Genomic DNA, 23523 nt, shown 5'->3' with positions numbered 1-23523 from the left:
CTCAATCCACGTCCTATTGGGCCATAGGTGTCATGGGGCACTTTGCAGATTTCTTTTGTCAAAATAGTTACTGTGTCGGTGGTGGGTACATCAATCCCTGTGGACCCACTTGTTGCTCCTGAATACTGTTTGCAAATGGGTAGCTTTACAGTGCTGGGAAGGCCCATAATTGCTGTTAATGGTCGTCAGGTTATTTGTGTCCCCACACACCCCTTCGTGTTCTTCTTCCCATTTCCCTGCAACAGCTGACCATTTGCATGATACTTACTCGTGCACAGTGCCCAAATTTAGCACAATGATTGCACATAAGATTGCTGCTTGCATTTGACTTAGATGTTATTTTCTGGGTATTACACTGTGCCCTTACATGCCCTTGCTGTCCACAATTACAGCATTTCGGTGGTGGTCTTAGAACTGCAGCAAGAGCTGTCATTTTATGCTCTACTGAACCATCTTTTGAGCAAGCAGTAACCATTTCAGGCAATGTGGGCTCCCCAGGTAAGGTGTCAATAATCGTTCTGCAGTCTGGGTCTGCACTTTCTTTCACCAATTCTATACACAATCTATGTCACAAAGGTTCATTATCTACCTGTTTTTCAATAGCTGCAGCAAGCTTTTCCACAAACTGCAAAAATGGTTCTCTCATCCCTTGTTGTATAGTAACATATCTCTGTTTTGGACCTGCCATTTCCATTGTTTTAATTAAAGCACTCATGCCTATTTGCCGAGCTTGTGTCAAAATTGAAGGATCCCACCTTTGCCTGCAAATCTGGGTTAGCAAAAGGCCCAGTGCCCAATAAGGCATCAACACCCACAGCATGACGAGTCGTGTTGAGGCAGCTGCATATTTGTTAAAGCTGTGAGCTCAGCCACTCACCTCCGAGTTTCTTGAAACACACCATACTGTACTGGTTGGAATAAAACTGTAGCAAGATGCATGATGTCATAAGGTACAAGCATACTGCATTAATTACATGTATTAATTGCATTACCTCTGAGGAATTAATACCAAACTGAGCCACTTTCAATTGGAGATCTTGCACAACCTTCCAGGCAAAGACATGATGACTGTCATCCTGCCCTATTCCAGGAACTGCATTAAAAACTGGAAAAGCCATAGGATTATCACAGGCAACATTTGCCTTAACACTCTCCTCCTGAGGTACTTTTGGGGCACCAAATCTTTCTATTAGGTCCCAATTTTTTTATTCAGCTGCTTTCTTCCTAAGAAATTCCCAAAACTTCTGAGGCTGTCATGGAAGCACAGTTACTTGACACAGAGGCAAAGTCCATGGGGCAGTAGGGCTAGATCTCTTAGAAGCTGAACTGCCAACAGTTCCCTGCCCCACCTCAGGTGTTACTGCGGGTGACTCTTCACTTGATTTGCTGTCACTGTCCAGCAGTGGAGGATACGACCTTGCAAACTGTTCATGCAGCTCAGAGGGGGGCGGGGGGCAAATGGCTGGGCTAGAGTGGAGGGGTGTAGGTCTTAGATTCAAAGAAAAACCATAAATTTCTAACCAGGTAGAAGCTTGAGAAAGTGTTGAGAAAGAATGTAAGTTCTTTATCTCTCTTGTTCACATTGTTTATAATTAGGTTTTACTACTGTACGTCATCCACTGCACACCAATAGGGTGACATGTTTTCACTTCAGGACCAATAGAGTTGGTCTGCACAAAGCTCTGTATAAAAGAGTGATGTATTTTGAAATAAATCAGTTATAGTCTCAGCCTTCTGAACAAAGTCTGTTCATTCCCATCCTGCCTCAACAGCGTCAGAGGGGAGCAGGGGGCAGACAGCTGGGTTTGTCTCTCTGCCAAAGACATTTCCGCTAACTGGCGCAGTGGTGCAGTGTATAGAGGCACCGCTGAAAGCTGCTGTGCAGGTGAGATAAAGAGGCTTAGGAGTCTGAGAAGGAGATACTCTGTCAGTCTGCCCAGAAGCCTTAGCAGCTTTCCCAAAAGCTTCAGCATCCAGCCCAGAAGCTCTGGCAACTTTCCTGGAAGCTTTGGTAGCCTGCCTGGTAACTTCCATGGGCACCTGCACTTTCTTCAAGGATGTATGCAACAAGTTCCCCATCAGAGGCCCCATCTGACTCATCCCTCCCATCAGACTCCTTTATCAACCCCAAATCTTCATCCACCTTGTACTCTGCTTGTTCCCGCTGTTTTCCATTCCTTTAATGCCTCAAAAGGCGATCTCCAAGTAACAACTAGATTGACAATAGTTTTATCTCCCGCTCAGGTGACTTCCCACAGCTTGTTCCTGACTTTTTTTCCAACCTTTAACACTAAATGCTGTGTCAGGATCAGTAGCAAAATCCTATGATCTAGCCCACAGCAATATACTACAAAGGGCATAGTCTGAAGTAGTAATTCCCTTATTTCTTAACAAAGCTTTCTATGTAGCCAAAACAGTCTCTTCCTCTTTAGATTTATCTCCCATTATCACTAGTTGGTGCCCCACCTGCTTCCAGGTGTGTTGATAGGAGAAAATCAGGTCAGGACTTGCCTGTGGCTTCCACCCGCCACTCTCAGCTGCACCAGCGCCGCCTCCCCCGCCACTCCCCAGCGGGTCAGGGCTGCCAGTCGCTGGGACCCCGCGTGGCTCCAGACCGACCACGCTGCTCAGGCTGCTGCTCCACGCGGTGGGCACCAGCTGTCACTGGTATATACACTGCATCGTGAGGCGGTCGCCACACAAAGCACAGACCACAGGCGGTCTCAGATGGCAACTCTTTATTATCGAACATGACCTTTTATAAACTTTCTAATTGTTTATACTTCTTCTACCCCAACTGTTGGCCACAAAAAAATCAACATAACACCACTGGTGAACAGTAACAGTGACTTTAGTTAACTTTCTGAAAATGCTTTATCCAGCTGCAGTTCTCTCCTTATCTTTCTCCAGTTCTTCTCTCAGCCTCCTTGGTAGCAGCCTTGGAGAGAGCTCTTGATCAGCTTCTTGCCTCTCAGCTTCTTTTTGCTCCTTTAGCTAACAGGCCTGCTGTTAGCCCCTTCCACAGTAATTCATCCATGAGGGGCAGGAAACAAGTAGAGCAGAATAGGATTAAAAAGCCTAGTGATTAATTAGAATTGGTTAAAATCTGACAGACCTTGAGATGACACCAAAATTCATCATCCTAGAGTGTAGCCTACAGCACACTACTCGCATTTCTATATTCGGGAAACATGTTTTCTTCCTTTTACGCTGTCTTAATTTAAAAGCTGAAAGATTCAAGAGGAATTACTACATCCTCCAATGAGTCCATGAAGTTTCCTCTGAATGATCTCCTTCGTGTTACTGCAGTCTACTATTCAAGTATATAGGGACAACTGTCACAGTAATCTCATTAAAAATGTGTGCTTTGTTAAAATAACCATCACAAAAATCAGTCCTAGTAAGGCAGGTAAGACAGAATCAGTATTGATACTGAAAATCTATTATGAATGCAGAAAAAGGCAGAATCCAAAAACTTCAGAAGTATGTATATAATATACTCATTTAGTTGAAAAAAACTTACACGTTTATTAGAACAAGTTTGGGATTTTTTTTAAATCTCATTTTTTCTACTTTGGATAGCTTTACCTCAGCAGTCCATAAATTATTTTTGCTGTATTAAACTAGTGAAACAAGGATATTTAGTCTAGATTTTTAAATTCCAGAAGGAAGTATTATGCAGTGTTACAAATGAAAAGCTACGTTAGATTCCTAATTTATCAGTAAAATACCTAACTGCAGAATGATATCAGCAAGAAATTCTATTATTTTGGAAGAGCAGGGTAGTATGTTAGAGAACTCTACCTTTCCAGACACTGGAGAAGAAGGAGTAGCACAGGGGCTGGAATAGCTACTGCTTTCTGCAGGTTTTACTGAGGACTGAGCTGATCTGTCATCTGAGGATTGTCCGGAGAGCAAAATGTCTTTTTCTTTGTACTTCTTTGGCTGGTGGAGTGCAGGAGAAGAAGATTTCACTGAAACCCTACAAAGGACATACCTTGAGTTTCACAAGCAGTCACTGAACAATTTACATCGACCTGTCCACCTACAGCATGACCCCATGTATTACAGCAACTACAACATCTATTAAACCTAACTAAAAACTCATACTGACCATTCATTGCTTTTTAATGCTACTGTTAAACTTCTTCTGCTACTTCTCAAACATCACAATTCATGGACAATATTCCTGACTGCTCTCTCAAACAGCAGCCCCAGGTATGAAATACTTCTCTTTGGGATTACAATGCAGCATACAACAGTATAACACCTTCCAAATGTACTTCCACTGTTTTCACCTATTACTAGCAGAAACTTAAGTGATACTTGTATACATAAACTGCAACCTACAGTAAGCAGAAGACCTCAGCATCTTACTTTTCAGCATGAGAGGAGTCAGACAATTCTGTTTCTGTTGAGCTTTTTCTGCTGCTGGTTGACTTCCATGTAGATGCCAAAGGAAGTTCTTCACAAGTCACAGGCCTTGGTCTCTGGCCAATTCCTGAAGGCTGCTGCAGACCTGCAGACTGTTCTTCAGCACTCAGAACAGCTGTAATTGCTCTTACAGTTGTTTCACCAACCTGAGACCACAGCTTAGAAGGAGCTCGCATACGACGCAGAAACAAGCTGTGCCACTTCTGCCTGAGCTGCAGCAGCATACCAGCAGCCTGCAATGAATTCCAATTCTGTTAAATACTGATGAAAATTAGATCACACAGGTAAGAGAACCCTGTCTTTTCCCTATCAAGCAACACCTGGCATTCCAATATAAACAGAGCCCAGAATTGAAGGCAAGACTAAGGTCTTGGGGAAGGGGAATAATCCATATTTAAACTATGATGTTAATTTGCTTTCTTTTCCTTGGGTACAAGGTCATTTTGGAAACATTTCATTTAGCTCTGTATTAAACTTAGCTTTGTATTGTAATTCCACAGACTTTTTTTTTCCTTCTTATCTTTCAAGAAAACTCAATCCTTTCATGCTTTATGCCCTTCCTCTCAAATCAGTCTCTACTCATGCACTCTTCAGTATAGTTGATGGAAAAGAGCTCTAAGTGATATTTTTCTTACATCGACACCTGGTCAAATGTGATGACTAAATTCAGAAGACTATTGTCTAATTCTGCTACCAGAAACGCTTCCATTACGATAAATTTTTAAAAATCACTCTTCTGGACATGACTAGGAGAGAGAGTATTATTATTAGAGTTGGTAAAGTTGTGTGTTTCATGACCCATAAACTGCAGCCACAGCTCCTCAATGACATAAAGACTTCTATTTCAAAGAGGATTTGAAATGTATCCTTCCAAAATCTGACAGCAACTTTCTCTCAGCAACTTCAGCTTCAAGTGCTCCTTTTTTGATCTGATTTTGGTTATCCTCTCAGAGAAAGAAGAACACAATATGCCAATGTGACTGTTCTCTCAGCTCCTGTCCAGATTTTAGCTTATCCCAGCTTGTGCTATGGCCTGATGGAGCACCATGCAGGCAGGACAGGAGGCCAGAAGGAGCAGAAGGGCCCTTATGCTGTCACTGTCACCTGCAGCTTGCTGTCCCTTGCAGTCATCATTTTTTGTCTGCCAGTCTCTTCAGAATCTGCTGACTTGTGGAAAGGGACAAAACTGCCAAGCTCAGATATAAAACATCATATTACCCAGAAAGTTTTTGAAACAGACCCAACAGCATCTGGATTGCTGAGGCTTTCCTGCTCCCTTTTGTGAGAGACAGGACACCCACACCAATATGGAGGAAGAGGGATGAGCACTCTCACTGTTGACTTAGGTGACTATTCTCTTTCTTTCTGCTGACAGGTAAAAGAAGAGAAAGGTATGGGTGACAGGTGATCAAACACTGCAACTTGGATTTTGAATACACAAATTCATGCAACAGACAACTCTGTGCCAAAGGGGATTGAAGCCGTTTAATTCTTAATGAGCTTGTGAAGTAAAGGTTAAATCACAGAGTACCTAGTTCGAGAGACCCAAATGGACCATGACATTCTTGGAGAAAATTCTTGGCTACTCAAATGTTACAAAAACCTTTTCACATCTTTTTACAATTCCTCTACATGAAGCAAACCCAGGAGTAATTTCTTACTTCAGGGTCCAGTTTAAGATGGAGCCATTCATCCAGCTTCAGCAGTGCCAGATCAGCAGACGTCCTGTCCTCCATCTCACTGTCGCTGCTATCATTAGATACCCCTCCCCCTGAATTAAAGACAAAAGGTTCATCAGAATTTCCATATTTTTTCTACTATTATTTCTATACAAAACCCCACATACTACTGTATTACCAGCAATATTTTTCCTTCTAAAATTGACTTTAAATGTAAACATTTGTAAAACTACCTCTTCTTTTCTGCAAATACACTGCAAAGTCTTTGCTCCAGATAGCAGCCATCAAGTAGCCAGACCTGCTGAAGGTCCTACTATGTAAAAACGTGGATTGATATGATGTGACCCAACTCATGTACCTTCATCAGTTTTCACAGGCCACTATACAACTTTTGCCTAAAGCTGTTGGCAAAATCACACATGCCTCTATTTCCTAGTAAAACAGCAGATTTAAAGACCCAGTAAGAAAAAAAAAATATGTATGGCTATTAATTAGGATTCTTTATTTTTCTTAAGTGCAATTCAGTCAGCATGAGTACTACTCTAAGGTTCACAGTTTAAAAGCAAGACAGGAAAGCTTTAGAAATAAATTGGACTTTTAGTTTGATTCAAACTATGACAACTAGAAGCAGTTATTTTTGCTTCCATTCCAACAGGACTCAATTTAAATGAGAAAAAAAGAAGGAAATGTAAATATATTCTCTATTACTTACAGTTAATAGTACAGTTAACTGAAATTAAAAATTATCAGTAGAACATATCTTGAAAATGTATGTGTTAGCTAGAAGCAACATGACTTGTTTGCCATACTGATTGTTTCTAAATTATTCTGTTTGAATAATCTGGTTCAATGATTCAAATAAAGTAGTCTGCAGAAAGAGAACATGCATACTACACTTCTCAGTACCAATACTACAGTTCTCATTAGATATTGTGGCTGCATTCTTTCCTTACAAACTATACTGCAGTTTCTGAGACCCTACGACTGTGTAATTTATGGACTTGAATAGGTAAGGAATCCCAAAATGGAGAGATTTGTTACAGAACCAACAAACTCTTCCTGAATAGCTACAGGAATTATAACAGCGCTGTTTCCAGAATCAGCCAATATATGTATTAAATATTACTGAAAAATAAGCTCTGCATGTCACACACTGATGTATACCAATGGAAACATCCCAAATCCAGACTCCAGTGTACCTTGAAAGGATGAAGATGCCTGCAAGGCATTACTTTGCAGTCTGGCTGGTCCACAGAAGAGGGCCACGGTGACAGGTGTCACAACAGAGCAGCACCTGATGTTTGCTGTCTTGTGAGCTCTCGTCATTTCATCATATATAAGCCAGTCTGTGGGGAGGGCCTGGATGGCTGCAGCTTGTCCATTTGCTGGGGCAATCTGTGGAAGAGCAGGTAAAACCAGGCTATTGTACCCTCTACCTGTAATTAATGTAAATTTGAACGTATTTCTCATTTTATCCGGAGACACTGTGGGTGCCTCAACCTGGCAGTGCCCAAGGCCAGGCTGGGTGGAGCTCTGAGCAACCTGGACTAGTGGAAGGTGTCCCTGCCCATGGCAGGGGCTGGAATGAGATAAGCTTTAAGGTCCCTTCCAACACAAACCATTCTATGATTCTGTATTTTGAGAATTAAATACATGTACAATTATATACATATAAAAATATACATGCATGTTGCTATCATGCTGGCATGGTAGTGTGGAGGAAGGTTTTAGAAAGGCCTTGGGAATGGTAAACAGAGGAAAAAGATACATTTATGTATGCCCCATTGTTTTAGAAAGGCCCTGGAAATGAGAAACTGAGGGAAAAGATACATTTATGTATGCTCCATTGTTTCAGGAAAGTCCTGCTTCAGCATTCCTCTCTAAACCCCCTTTCTCCCCACCCCTGAGCAGTTCCCATTGGACCTGGCCCCTGGGGCGGTTCTGATGTGCCTAAGATGAAAACTGTCTCTATTGTTTAGACCTTAACTCTTAATTCTGCTGTATAAAACTGTATCTGGGCAATAGCCCAGTGTCTTTGGTCCCTGCAACCGTTCAGGCAATACAACCTCTCTGGACAAGCATACCATTGGTCTCTCTTGGTCTCTTTATCTCGAATCCTAGCGGCGACTGAGGCAACGCTGCCGCTCGGACCGTGCTAACCCAGCCCTGCCTGGTGAGCCCAGGGCAGCGGGACCGCGGAAAACCCCGGCCCCGAGAGGGGACAGCTAGCCGGAGGGTCCCGGGGGGCCGGGGAGGGACGGGGGACAGCAGCAAGAACCCCCCGAAAGCCGCACATGCACATAAAAAAGTGTGAGAATTCAACCAGATTCATCAATTATCCTACCATGGTAAAACAAAATATGTTGTTTTAAAAAGAAATGTTAAAAATGAGTTTCAGAGAAAAACTTGCTTTTAAGAATAGGGATCATTATATCTTTAAAACAATTTTATAGCAGGGCAGTTTTTTTGCCTTTTTGCCTTTTCCATCTAGAGAAAGGACTAACTGAAACGACAGAAAAATGAATCAACTCCAATTCTATCAGCTGGGTAGAACAGTATTTTCTAAAGCTGTAGTGTTAAATGCCTATACTGCTTTTGAAGTACTGACAAACAGGAAAAGACATTTCTAAAACACGTGACAGATTTTAGTGCCCTTTTTTTTGAACTATGAATTCAAAGTGTCTTTACCTTTTTATATTGAGACTGACCAAAAACAGAGGTAGGATGAAATCGCACTTTCTTCTCTTTTGGTTCTGTCAACACCAGGCTGTCTCTGTCTACATGCACAAGATTGGGATACATCCCAGCCACTAAGGCACCTTTAATTACAGCCCAGTTCTCAGAGTTAGTATTAACATCTCTAATATCAGCTCCTCCTCTGGCTCTCACAAAACCTGACAAATGAAAGAGACAAAACAGTGCCATGTTACCTTGTGTTTGGCTCTCAAAAGGAGTCAGAAACAAAAGGTGAAATAAATGACTTCTTTGTTGCATTTTTCACCACTGCCAACCTTAACAGCACCAAGAAGAAACCATTACACTGAAATCCTTCCTGATAAGGGGTTTCATACTGACACAGAATACCACTATTTTCTACAATATAAAGACATTTCCTATGGGAATAATTCATTAAAACATGAAACGCAGTGGCATGTGGAGATGAAGGTGCTTTCAGTTTGATCAGCCACAATTCCTCATCTGCACCATACCCTGCATGAATGTGTGCATGACAGTGTATTTCAAATTAAGGAAAATTACACCAGTGAACATGATTTTTGTTACAATTTCTATATGCTTGACTTTAAAACAACGTTAAAATTGTTTCCAACTTCTCTACCTGAGGCTCTAAGCTGGCCAAGCACCTGTGTTCTCATTCCTGCAATGATTTCCATTGTGGCTCGGGACAGGAAGTTCTTTTCACAGAAGGCTCTCTCCCAGCCGTCACTGCGTGCCTTCTGCCATGCCTGAAAATGTTTTTACATTTGCCTATTAATTTGAAGGACTTAAACTAAAAACTGCAGGTGTTTTTTTAAAGATTACATTTATGTCAATAAAATGAATGCAAAACCCACTCTAAAAGTTAATGTATCAAACCAGATTATTTTTTCTGTTCAACAATTAGATTCTCTTTATGTGCTCACTCCAGTGATGATTATGTCAAATTAAAACAATAAATAAAGATCATTACATTAAGATCATGATTCAAAGTTCAGTGTAGTAGGATGCAAAGAGGCACATTGTTGAAACATTCAAAATTTTCTAGGGTTTGAAACAAAACATACTACAAAAAGGGTTCCCTCACAAATTTATGAGTCCAATACACAGGAAAGGCACTAGGCAAAAAGAAAGTCTTCTCTGAGGACTTAATCACAGTCCGCCACTCTACATCCAACTGGTACATCTGCATTTTGCTTGGGTGATGTGCTGTGATTAGTACTCTCTGAAATGAAAGACTACCTGGAAAGCCCTGAGCAGGGCCATGTGGTCACTGAATGTCCCGGCAGCAAAACGCTTCCTGCACAGCACGGCTGCACGCTTTTGGGAGGCCAGCGTGGGCAGCACAAAAGGGTCTTGGCAGGCAAGAGCACAGGCAATGGTCAGAACAGGATCCAGGCACTTCAGAACTACAGCATACAACACCATTTTACCGAGGTGTGGCTCTACAGGTAATTCAGTCAGCTGATAACCAAGCTCAGTGAGATCTTCCCAAGGGTCCATGGCATCTATGGTCTGTTCATAAACAAACAAACAAACAAATAAAGGAGAGGAGGATGGGTACAGTGGACAAAATCAATTTACAGTGAAAGCAAAAAGGATGTGAATAATGGACATTAACTAGATTTGTTTCCAAACACTGAAGAAGCAAGTCAGACTATTAACAGAGACAAGACTTTGAAGCACTCTCTTCCCTTGACATGGAAAAACACATCCCCACACACAAAATGAAAACAGACAACAAGCAAAACTTCAAAACATCCTTAAGTAATTAAAAACAGCTTCAGTACAAACTGAAGTCAGTAAACTGCTACACCACAAATTTGGGATCAAACACAATTACCATCTAAACCTATTCCTTTTCTGACCTTAAGCATATGCACAGCATTTCTCACAGTTACAGCAGGCGGAGGATCAGGAGCTTTCATAAGAAAGTCTACAATTGGACAATTAATTGGAGCCAGAATTTTTGTGTACAAACAGATCTCCTGCAAGGTAAAAGGCAGAACAAAAAAAGATTACCAAGATTTGGAAGCAGCCGCCAAACACATGATTTGTTGCAATTAGTAGTATGGTTTGAGGACATTGTATTTTTTAAAGTTATCGTTTCTAACTGAACATGCACCTGAAGCGGCAGTCTTAGAAGTTCTGGAGATTGAAATTCCAACATATTCTGAAATCGGAGCCTGCTGAAGAGATGAAAGCAGACCCCAGGCTGACAGCGCCCAGCCCTTGAAAATAAAATATGGGAAGTTGTGAAAATGAGGATTTCTTTCTAAAAACAAAACCAAAAGCCAACAAACAGACACAGAAACTCAGAATGGAAAAGAAGAGGCACTACCATGAAGAAAGTGTTGTTAGGTCACATGCAACATGAGAATTTCCTAATCATTAATTATTTTTGAGAGTGTGGCAATTTTTTACTGTAATTTTAACCCAACACTGAGAAATCTGGAGAAAGAAAAACAAGGCTTTTCTAATGTAAAGTGCTGTGGGTTTTTTGCTAACCTAAGACCAGTCCAAATCTCAATCATCCTTTGTTGTAAGGAACCAGTTGCAAACTTTCTTGCTTCCCCTCACATCCCCTAAACAGAAGTTATCCTTGGAGTAAAAGGTAGAATAAAGATGAAGTAACTTGTGAGTGAATGAGGGAGGAATGAGCAAATTCTCTCAGTCATATACATCTATGTGCATACATGCAGCTTAATGCCAATATGATTGATTAAACAGGCATTTGTTGCTACATAAACTTCTGAGCCCTCCCCCACAGTGCTGGGAAGAATATAATCATGGCCTGTTAAGTCATGGATAGCTTGGAGAAAGTGAAATAGGCAGTCCTCTGCCCATAGACATGATGTGAAAACATTGTGACTGCGGGTGCTACGTGGGAGAAAGAGGAAGGAGAACAAATTAATGGGGGGAAAACAACCCAGACCTTTGGGAAATGCCTGAGCATCACTTTTCTACAACTTGGGAGATTATTCCAAGGAAATACATGCTGACGCCTACTCGTCTGCAGAGAACCAGTGTTGGCCTCTATGCAACACAACACCGGAATAGGCCAGAAACAATTACTATGTTGTGTGGTTTATTCTAAACATAAAGGACTGTGCATATCTGCAAAATGGGAACCGCTATGAGGCATTTATTACCTGCCTTTTCTCTGGATAGCACTGGCTTTTGAAATCCACCCCATTTTTAGCACTGTAGCACAACTCAGTGCATCAAAAGACTTCTAGAAAAACAAAGAAAGGAATACAAACTGAAAACTCAATAGGGTACATGAAATACAAGTTACTAGTTAGTTAGATTACCAACAGGAGTTTTCTAAAAAGTATGAAATAGTAATATATACAGCAGCTTCTGAGACAAAGGTACCTTCTCAATTTCAAGTGAATTAATGAGGGTATCTCCTTTCTAGTATCTTAATGCTCCACAAGTTTTGAAATTCAAGATTTTCAAGGTTTTTGAGACGGATAGCTTACAGTATTTGTCTTAAAACAAATTCATGTTGAAGCCTTTCAGAAAGGACTGTTGCCTGACAGGCACTAGCTCTCAGCTAGTAAAAGCTTTTTCTCACTTTACCGTAAAGTAATAAAAAAAAAAAAAAGTTCTCCAAAATTTATACACTGTGTGTTTTAGAATCACACTAGGAAAATTTAAGGCAGTCCTACCTCTTTCACCTTGCCTGAGTCAATGACAAACACCACATCATTGACTGTTATGCTGGTTTCTGCAATATTAGTAGAAAGAATCTGCAAAGAAAAAACCCAAAACCACCAGAACTATAATAACTGCAAAAGCAATGGCAAAATAGGTCATTGTGGCATTGGAAAAAGTCCTCTAATACTTGCAATTTTGCGGATGCCAAAAGGTGGACTTTCAAGCACTTTCTTCTGGTCCAAAGTCTGCATACTTGAATGAAGCACGAAAACTTGGTATCTAATGCAAGACAAAAGGAACATTTTAAGGATCCTTAAAAGAAGCAATGAAAAGCCACAGTAACTAAAGGTTTTACCTGTGAGCATTATCAGAAAATCTCTTGTCATCCAAAACAATGCGGTCCCTCAGGCTCACTATCTCATCATACGCAGGAAGAAATATTAAAATTGCTCCTAAAAAAGGAAGTGCTGTCCAAACACTTCCTGAAGCCTTGCTGCAGTGACCACTGGCCTGGGGAGCCTGCTGCAGTGCTCAAGCACCCTCTGGGGCACGCATGTTTTCCTGATATCCTGCCTAAAGCTCCTTCAACTCATCTTCATGCTGTTTCCTTGAGTCCTGGCACTGAAGCTCTGCAAGGAAAGGACTATGACAGTTGATATTTAGGCCTTGTAACTTGAAATATTGGACCATCCTTACAGAAAAACAGCTCCATCTCAGAGCCCCACCAGCAGCAGCCAAGCAACATCTCCAGGGCCTTCGGAGAGAAACGCTCCAGCAAGACCTGCTCAGGTATTTTGTGCATTTTTAATATTCTGTACGCTGTGTAAAGTTTCAGCAGACTTGCTGGTGGTATAAAAGCTGTGATGTGAATGTGCAGGAGCAGGCCTAAGCATGTTTTGCCTCAGACATTCCAAGTGCTGTGACAGAAAGGCTGTGGTGAGAAGAGAGGATCCTGCAGGGGTGGAGCAGCACTGTCCTGAGCCAAATTTCTCCTCTGCCTGAAGACTTGAGCTCAGTCCCCACCTCAATTCATTCCCTGGAGGAGGCCTCAAAAGGCTGGCTCTGCAGGAAAAATCTCCTGTACATAAGAGGCTGCCCCAGGGCCAGGCAGATGGGGCCCTCTCGCCCTCTTGTCCCTCTGTCTCTCTGTCACCCTCATTGCTGACTCCAGCTCTGCACTATCCACGTGGCTGCACCAACACAGGATCTACAGAATGGTGATATTCCCTCAGTCCCTCCTCTGTCTCTGTTTCACTCCTCCCTCACTCTGCCTGGGCACACACGGCTGTCCTGTTCTACTCCATGCTCAGTTCAGAAGTTCGCAGTGGGTGTGGGGAGCTTGTGGCCATGTGCTGTGGCTTGTGAGTCAGCAGCTTTGAGAAGGTCCTTGGGAGGAGCTGAGAGATGATTGAAGGGCACTGAGCAGCACTGAGGGCTTATTGGGAAGCACTTGTGAAACTCTCTTGTGCAAATTTAAGGGTTTTGTCCGCCAACAGCTTTTGAGTCTGCACAGCAGGTAGCCTGCTGGACCTTAGACTACTGTACCTAAAAGCACAAGAGTTTCCTGACATGTGGCTGCTGTCTTTGTTCATCCTGATGAGAATTCACAATCAACCATCACACCCCGTACTCCTGTATTCTAATAGTGAAGCACTAATCTGATTTTTAACACATAAAACTCTAAAACAGCCAGGTGCCTCTTCAGTAAGTCATGTGGGAGTTTGACAGCAAAAGCTGAGTATTTTCCTGGTGTGTACAAGCAGAAATTGGGACCTAGATAAAACTTACAGGACATCCCCTTTGGGGGAGGCTTTGCTGGAGATGCTGAAGGGAGTGGGAGCTACCTCCCAAAGCCTTTTAACAGTAGACATGGAGAAGGACTTGCTAAGTCCTAAGATGAGAAACTAGGAATGCAATAGAGCAGATATTTTCCTGGAGGTCTTCCATTATTTAACAGGTATTTTTAAAAAAAAAAAAACCATGTTTTTTCAACCATTGCTAGTTCACAAATCCTGCTTTTTTAGAATGGAGCAAAACCTGATCTGGGTCAGAGAGTAATGAATTGTTTTGTTATTGTTGTAGAAACGGGGTTCTGTCTTGACCAGACCTGTGATGAGCAAGAAGCAGAGGATTGAGCAGTAGCTCAGTTACCTCCAGCCAGCACCTGGTGGCCGCTCTTCTTCCTGGCTGCTGGCTTTGACATCCCATTCTACTTCCTACCTGTCTCCAAATGTCGGCTCCATTTCCCCTGCACCTTTTGGGTTTAAGAAAGACACAAATTTCTGAGTTCTACAATGACAGCAATCATGTGCTGAAGACTACCATGTGAAAAAAGATGTGAAAAGAATTCGGGAGGCTGAAGTAGTAGTGTCCCTTGGATCTCAATGAAGGTATCAGTGTACAGCTTTTCCTAACTCCAGTGTGGATAATGATGGAGTAAAGATTTGATGATTAAGGGAAGCCTCTGCATGAATTAAGGTGCAAGAAAGACTCTATTCCAGAGTCACTAGTACAGACATTAATTAATAGTAAATGTGAACTAGAGGGATAGAAAGCTAAAGGAGGAGATGGGCCAGGCAGGGAGAAAAGCTGAGATGAACACCGAGGTGGGTTAGGCCCGCATAGGCCCTCCCTTCCTGCAGTGCAGTTGCACAGGCTCAGCTGCAGCAGTGGTGCTGCATCCCCTCATTGCATTTGCAGTGCAGGAGGGGAGGGAGAACTGTCTGTGTGTGTGTGTGTGTGTGTGTGTGTGTGTGTGTGTGTGTGTGTGTGTGTGTGTTTGTGTGTGTGTGTGTGTGGTATAAAACACTGGAAATTGCGCCCAGCTTGTCTCAGAGCAGTGATGTTGGCAAGGGCAGTCAGGCCCCTGCAGCTCTGGGGCTGTGGGGCAGCTGTGGCCTTTGGTGCAGGCAGGGCCCTGGCTCGCACTGGATGCAGCCAGGGATGCTCTGTGGAAGGCTGAGGGCAAGCCTGGCCCTGCAGGGGAGCAGTGCAGTGAGGCCCGTGCTAGGGCTCTTGCTAGCTAATGTCACTGGGCAGAGGCCAGTAGTCCAAGCTACTGCTTCTCAGGAACCTCTCAAAATGTTGAAAGGCAACTGTAGTTTTCTCTTCTAACTTGTCCTGCACACCAGTCAGGTGCATCTGGCCTGGGATGCATCCCTGGCATTTGTTGTTGTCTCTTCTTGTACTGAATTTTAACTTGGTAAAGATTTATTGCTTGTAAATATTTATCTCAAGATGGTTTGAAGTGTTCATTCCCATGTGGAATGCGTTTTTGTCATTCCAAAGAGAAACAGATCTTCAGGCCCAGAAGAGCAGAAGCTTTGGTGTGACAGTATTATTCTCATTGCCACTTCATCTTGGATTTGTATCATGAGCTTGATAAACCTCACACCTGTTGATTTGATGGAGAAGGTTTGAGTCCCTTCAGTGGCTTTAAGCATGAATGAGTTTTGCCCTCTTTAGCAGCTGCTGGGCTTTGGGTTGTTGTTGTGGTTTCAGACTTGTCTAGAGTTTGTTGTAAAAGAACAGCCTCAGTTTGCAAACTTCCCAGAAGGCTCCAAAGTCAATCTGAGAGTATTTTTACTGCTTTACATGAATAAAACCAGACTGGCTTGGCTTGGTAACCTCTGAGTCTGCCTCAAGGCTATTTTAAAGAAAAGGTCAGGAAATCCTAAACTCTGCAGAAATGCCTACATGCCTGATTTTTTTTATTTTTTATTTATTTCTTCTTCCTAGGGTAGCCCCAGCTACTCTGAGATGAAGAGCAGATGCCAGTACCTCCACAAAAAGCTGTCCCACATTTAGCAATGAGTATCTGAATTTGGCAAGCAGCAAGTGGAGTCCTGGCACCAGTCGTCTGCTTCAGCAAGGAATCATCTATGAACTCAGGCTGTTTTATTATAAAAGAAGATTACGTTTTTAGGATTCTTCAAGTTAGGATTGAGTAGATGATTATTTGTTAAAAACATAGGATTAGTTAGTCTAAGATTACAGAATTTAGTATTGAACTTTAGCAATAAAGAAGTTGGACTCTTGTTAACAAGAGTACTGAAGTCTGTCCAAGATATATTTGGTTTATAGTTTCTTCATCCTAGCCTAGGTCCCAGTTCCAGTAGCATGTTTTGGGGGTTTATTAGAAATGACACCCAGTTGATTAGAGGAAAAACAAGGGATGAAGCTTTCCAGCCTTTCCTTTCCTTCTTCTCTGAATCTGTTATTTCCCTTTTTGAAAATGGTCAGTTTCCTCTGAATGTTAAAGAGACCACTTTCGTCATATTTAATCTAGTAAGCTTCCTCTATACAGTCTACAGCTTCTCTAAACTGAGGGCTAAGATGTCCAGAGGAGCTGATGAGACTCCTAATCCAGAAGTAGACCCAAATGGGGAGAATTCTGAGTAATGCAGAAAATAAGAGAGAATGAGCCAAACCCCAAAAGAATTTTCTGATCCCCTGTGAGAACCCTGGGTTTGGTTTGGGGTCTTGAGTGGTGGTAAAGTCTCTCCTCCAACCCGTGCTTCAAAGGAAAACTCCACAGCCTCTTGTTGTTTGGTTTCAAGGCAGTTTATTGCGAGTTATCTAACAGATTGTGTTCGCGGGCTGCGGCTGTTTGATCAGCGGCCCCGGCAGAGACACACACACTCCTGACACCCTCACTGTCCAGTGTCTTCTTCTTCTCCCCCCCCCACCCAGGGCTGCTGCTATCTTTTATAAGATATATTACATATAACATGTTTACAATTATTCCCCAATACCTACTACCAATATTACCAAGTGCTTTTCTACTCTAAACCAATCTGTGAATGCCAACATCACCAAGAACATGGAGGCAAGGAAGAAGAATGAGGAAGAATAGGATCAGCCCACTTTCCTCCATCTTAGAACTTCTGACCCCCATGTACAAAGTAAAAACCCCCCTGTACAGGTGCTAAAACCCCCCTGTACAATACTAAAACATTTTCCTCTCTGTTTTGTAACTACTTTTACTATACTATCTAACCCTTTGTGACTGCTCGTTCCACTTTCAAAGCTGGTAATTCATTCCATGGCTCAAACTCGAAATCACAGCTGTTTCCAGCTGCCTTCTGGGGTCTAGAATGCTTCTGACCAAGGCCTGGAACCTCTAAAAATGTCTGAGAGACATTTTAAGTTCTCACAACAGAGACGTGAGTGTGAAACCACAAAAAGTAGAGTGACCTCATAGGGTCAAAGTTACATCACAGAGATGTCTGTGTGATATCACAGAGATGTCAGTGTGACCTCAAAGAGATGTCTGTGTGACATCACAGACACCTGTGTGACATCACAGTGATGTCATTGTGACATCCCAGAGATGTCTGTGTGACATCACAGACAGCTGTGTGACATCACAGAGATGTCATTGTGACATCACAGAGAGCTGTGTGATGTCAGAGAGATGTCTGTGTGACGTCAGAGAGATGTAAGCGTGACATCACAGAGATGTCCCTGTGACACCACAAAAAGCTGTGTGACCTCATGGGGTCAAAGTGACATCAAAGAGATGTCTCTGAGACATCACAGAGATGGCTGTGTGACATCACAGAGATGTCAGTGTGACATCAGAGAGAGATGTGTGGCATCACACAGACATCTGTGTGACATCACAGGAGGTTGTGTGATGTCACAGAGATATCCAGGTGACATCATGGAGAGATATCAGTGTGAAATCACAGACAGCTGTATGCCATCACAGAGATGTAAGGGTGACATCAGGGAGATGTCTGTGTGACATCAGTGTGGCATCACACCGATGTCATTGTGACATCACAAAAATCTGTGTGACATCAGACAGATGTCACACTGACATCACAGACAGCTGTGTGACATCACAGAGATGTTATTGTGACATCACAGAGAGCTCTATGACGTCAGAGAAATGTAAGCGTGACATCACAGAGATGTCTGTGTGACACCACAAAAAGCTATGTGACCTCATGGGGTCGAAGTGACATCAAAGAGATGTCTCTGAGACATCACAGAGATGTCTGTGTGACATCACAGAGATGTAAGGGTGACATCAGGGAGATGTCAGTGTGACCTTACAGACAGCAGTGTGATGCCACAGTGATGTCATTGTGACATCACAAAAATTTGGGTGACATCAGACAGATGTCAGTATGACATCACAGATAGCTATGTGACATCACAGAGATGTCCATGTGACACCACAAAAAGCTGGGTGGACTCATGGGGTGGAAATGACATCACAGCGATACCTGTGTGACATCACATGCTGCTGTGTGACATCACAGCGATGTCATTGTGATGTCACAAAAATCTGTGTGACATCAGACATATGTCATTGTGACATCAAAGAGAGCTGTGTGACATCACAGAGATGTCAGTGTCACATCACAGAGAGTTGTGTGATGTCACAGAGATGTCATTGTGACATCAGAGAGAGCTGTGTGATGTCCCAGAAATGTCAGTACGTCATCACAGACAGCTGTGTGACATCAAAGTCTAGTCATTGTGACATGCCAGAGAGCTGTGTGACATCACAGACAGCTCTGTGACATCACAGAGATGACTTTGTGACACCAAAATAAGATTTTTTACCTCATGGAGTCCAAGTGACATCACAGAGATGTCTGTGTGACATCCCAGAAATGTCAGTGTGACATCACAGACAGCTGTTTGACATAACTCTGATGTCTGTGTAACATCACAGATATGTCTGTGTGACATCACAGAGAGCTGTGTGATGTCACAGAGATGTCAGGGTTACATCACAGACTGCTGTGTGACATCACAATGATGTCATTGTGACGTCAAAAATGTCAGAGTGACATCACAGACACCTGTGTGACATCACAGATATGTCATCCTGACATCACAGAAATGTGGATGTGACAGCGCTGAGAGCTGTGTGACATCACAGAGATGTCTGTGTGACATAACAGGAGGTTGTGTGATATCACAGTGATGTCCATGTCACATCACAGAGAGCTGTGTGACGTCACCAAGAGGTCAGTGTGACATCAGAGACAGCTGTGTGAAATCACAGAGAAGTCAGTATGACATCATAGGGATGTCCATGCGACATTGCAGGCAGCTCTGTGACATCACAGTGATGTCATTGTGACATCACAAAAAGCTGTGGGAGCTCATAGGACCGAAGTGACATCACAGAGATGTCTGTGGCTGCACCACTTCTGCTTTGGTTTCTGCCTGCATCTAGAAGTGCCACAGATATGCCAAGTGGGGCCAGTGGCCCATATGCCAAGGGCAGTGTAGTCTGGAGGGCATGAATGAAGAAGAGCCATCCCCACTTTTAAACCTTACCAAAGGCACCAAGAAATGTCACTTTGTAGCTTTAAGAGACAGCTGACAACTCAGAAGGAAATGCTGAGTGTATTCACAGGCTGAAAAAAAGGGAATCTTCCAGGCAAGTTAAAGTTTCAGAAGCTTTATTTTCAATCCTAAACTATAATCCTACTCTACAATCCTACTCTACAAAACTACTCTTCAGTCCTGTTCTTAGCTGGTTATGGAGTAAATGGTCCTGATGTGATTATCACAGTTGGTAGATAGTTCTTGTTGGTAAGTAATGGAGGGAGGGAACAGCTTTGTGTGTCCTTTTGAGGGATCGCCCCAATTTTCTGGTGTCCTCCGTTCATTTTGGGATACCACACCTCCTCTTTGGGCATCTCCACCCAGCGATTTTGGCTTCCACTCCTTCCACTTTGGGGTCCCCCTTTAACTTTGTGCACCCCATCCCCATGTCCCACACATGTCCAGTGTCCCCAGTGTGCACTGAATGGCCAGCAAGGGACTGGGGAATGCTGGGACCCACAGTGATGTCAGTCTTCTCTCCTGGTTACACATAGGACTCCTCGGCCCTTTCTGGGGTGCCCTGGAGTGCCAGAGCCATGGTGAGGAAGTGTCTTTGCTGCCATCCTGTGCAGGATCATGCCTGGCCCATTATGGCCTCATGTCCCCGTCTCTCATTGTCCTCTGACATTCCCTGTGTCCCTGCACCCCTCTCAAGAGCAGGACTTTGGTGCCAAGCCCAGCGCTCCAAATCCACGCGTTGCCTCTGTCCTTGTGGTATCCCCGCACGTACTTTATGGACAAGAATAGCCCTTAGTTAATCTAAGAATTGATACCTGGCTAACAAGATAATGACCCATCCCTCTCACTGGTTTGCCCCCTCCTCCCTACCTTCTTTTAGGTGCCGAGGCAATGAGATAATGCTTGAGCTATGCTAAAAGCTGTGCAGAAAGAAGTAGTTACTTTGTACCCAGGGATGGGAATGAAGCACTTTCTAGAAATCATCAAATTTAGCAGAACAAGCTAACTGCAAAAGACTCACCAGTGCCTATTTGAGCACACAATCTTGTAGAGCATGTGCAGAAACAGAGGTAAAACAGCTGAAGCCCGAGGAAGCCTTCTGAGCCTTCATCCAAAACGACCACCAGAGGCTGACGACAACCTCCGGTAGAAATTGCACATGGTCTACAAGGGCTTACAGAATCATGTAATTAGAAAATATGTTGCAATATGAAGGTTAGGAATGTATCATGGTCACATTAAGTTAAAAACGTTTAAAAGCTTGTTCTGTACAAAGAATGACAAGTGGTGATTACGCGGGCGCAGGGAAGACAAGCACAGTCAGTATGATTGATAAGCAAGCTTCTTTTATTCAAAAATCCTGTCCGTTTATATAGGGTTTGCTACAAGCAAAGTCAGCAACAGCTCTCATGGGTCAAGTTTACAAAGGTCTTTGTTTTACTTCTCCTACGGGTGGTTACAGCTGTAGCTAAGTTCTCCAAGCCAAGTTCTCATTGCTAAGTCATGCCTTCCAAGGACAGAGCATATCTTCGAGGCTGTCCTTATGCCTGTCCTTATTATCTCATTCCGAACTTGCTCTATTTCCCAGGCCTAGAGAGACCTTGTACAGTTTCCCAGGCCTAGACACAGAGCCTGTTTCCCAAGCTTTGTTCCCAGGCCAGACACAGGCTGATTCTGATTCTGGGGTCTTAAACAGTGGTATCAATGAATAACTGTTCCATTGATCCATGACCCCTCTCCTGCAACCATTCTCCAGCAAAAATTGCTAAGTTTCTCTATCAGTCTATTTACAAAGTAACTGGTTATCCTAATAAATTTAGATACATTTCCCTTTTGATTACAAATTAAGCATTGCACCTTCAAGGCATATCCAGGGATGCACAGGTGACACTGCGCTCATTGTCTCAAACAAGGTGAGCGCAAACATAGAAATCTCCCCCGACACTTCAACATGTAAGCTGTTATCCAACTGCACAAACACCTTCTCTCCTAAACCAAATCAGTGCTTCTGTGTTTGCTTTCATAAACTTAGAATGCACTTTTCAGGACTTTGAAAACAAGCAGTGTCTTTGGATTTGAAAATGTCACCAATATTAAGAAAGTCTGTGTTGCAGCGAAGTTGCCTTCTGGCTGATGTAGGAAGCTAGCAGGAGCTGTCACAGAGGGTTTGGCAACCCTATGTATAGAAGCCTCTGCCCTGGGTTTTACTCTGCATGGTACAGTTTTTCCTTGAAAGATTGATAATTTGACATTGAATCAGAGTTTGTCAGTGAAAATAAAAGGGAAAGATCTAATTTACATGGGCTAATCAACAGGTCCAATTAATTTAAACATGGTTTTGGGATGATGATGGGTCTTCAGTGAATAGGTTTTCATTTGGGAAGGGTAGAAGGATATGACCTCAAGGCTGCAGGACAATCCATTTGTTATTAGATAGAAATTCCTGTTATTACCTTCCCATGCATAGTTTTTAACCTTTCTGTAATCTCAAATGACCTGAGTTCTGTGATTATTGCATCTGCACTCTTAGCTGCAAAAAACCCAACATTAAAAGCCATGGTCGTATTTTGATTCCGAAATAAGAAAACATGCAAATTGGTATTTCAGTCATAGCAGTGGCAGACTTTTAGGTTTAATCCAATTCCTGTTATATTCAGAAACCTGCTATTGGCTTCAAGAGGAGCCTTCTGCTAAGAAGAAGGTTCTCTTTTACTTTAATGACTTTGTCTCCATTTAATTGTACCTAAGAGTTTATCTCTAACACCTCTCTCCCAGCAGCTCCGAGCTGCGGTGTGGCACAGCGCTTGCTGTGTGCCAGGGAGCACAAAGCAGGCTGGCCTGCCGGCCCTGAATATTTCTGCAGAGCACTCTGCAGCTCCCAGCTTTGCTGTGGCTCAGTGCAGAGCTGCAGGTTGCAGGCGCTGCCTCCCAGAGCTGTGTGAGGCACTGGCTCCTGCAGCCGTGAGCTGACAAGCTGTCCCTGCCTCCCACTGGCCTCGGCTCCCCTGGCACAAGTGCCGTGCCCGAAGGACGCTGCCCTGTGCTCCAGCCTGCCGAGCAGCCCGGCTCCCTGCCCCGGTGCCCAGGGTGCTGCACACACTGCTGACCTTTGCCAGGAGTCGCAGGGCAGCGGCACAAGAGTGGGAATGCTGAGCCAGGCCAGCGGGCCTCGGCTGCCCTTGGCCTTTCTCTCCTCGGGCAGACTCCAGAGGGCCAATGCCTCCAGGCTGGGCTGTGCCCAGCAGGGCTCCGCTTGCCCTCGGGAGCAGCCGGCTGCGCTTGGGCTCTGGGAGCGGAGGATGCGCCCGCTGCCAGCAAGAGGCACGCAGGGCCGGGCTGTGCCTCCTGCAGCTACCAGGGCCTCCTTGCAGCCTGGCCCTGCCGAGGCTCAGGCTGCTCCGGGCTCTGCCAGGGCTCTGCTGCGGCTCCACGCCGGGCAGGGCCGGGCCCGCTCTCAGCTCACACTCGCTGACAGCTCTGCACCGCAGGAGACCTTTCAGAGCACCTCTCTGATCTTTCTGCTTTCTCCGCTGAGCGAGGCTCTCCTCCAGCCAAAGACATTGCCCTTCACGATACAAATCCAAGTGGCAGGCACCCAAATGCTCTGGAGTCACAGCTGAAGGCCTGCATCTGCACAGGATGTTTTGATTGCACCACTTGCCCTTTGCTTTTTCCTGCAAATGCCATTGCCCTTTCTGCCTCAACTAGAAATACTACA

General features: G+C 43.6%; 1 protein-coding gene across 1 annotated transcript; it reads right to left on the bottom strand.

Moving 5' to 3' along the window:
• Nucleotides 1-768: 768 nt before the first annotated feature.
• On the bottom strand, nt 769-4896 carry LOC146763657 (3'-5' RNA helicase YTHDC2-like). Its single transcript, XM_085566247.1, has 2 exons — nt 4378-4896; nt 769-3982 (listed from the first exon to the last, which is right to left on the bottom strand). Exons 1-2 carry the CDS (start codon nt 4656-4658, stop codon nt 3712-3714), a joined length of 552 nt encoding a protein of 183 aa, XP_085422373.1. The 5' UTR covers nt 4659-4896; the 3' UTR covers nt 769-3711.
• Nucleotides 4897-23523: the final 18627 nt, after the last annotated feature.

Source organism: Lonchura striata, chromosome Z (genome assembly GCF_050655825.1).
Source record: "Lonchura striata isolate lonStrDom1 chromosome Z, ASM5065582v1, whole genome shotgun sequence".
Classification (NCBI taxonomy): domain Eukaryota; kingdom Metazoa; phylum Chordata; class Aves; order Passeriformes; family Estrildidae; genus Lonchura; species Lonchura striata.
Note: the sequence above shows the minus strand (reverse complement) of the source record. Positions and strands in the feature narration are given on the sequence as shown.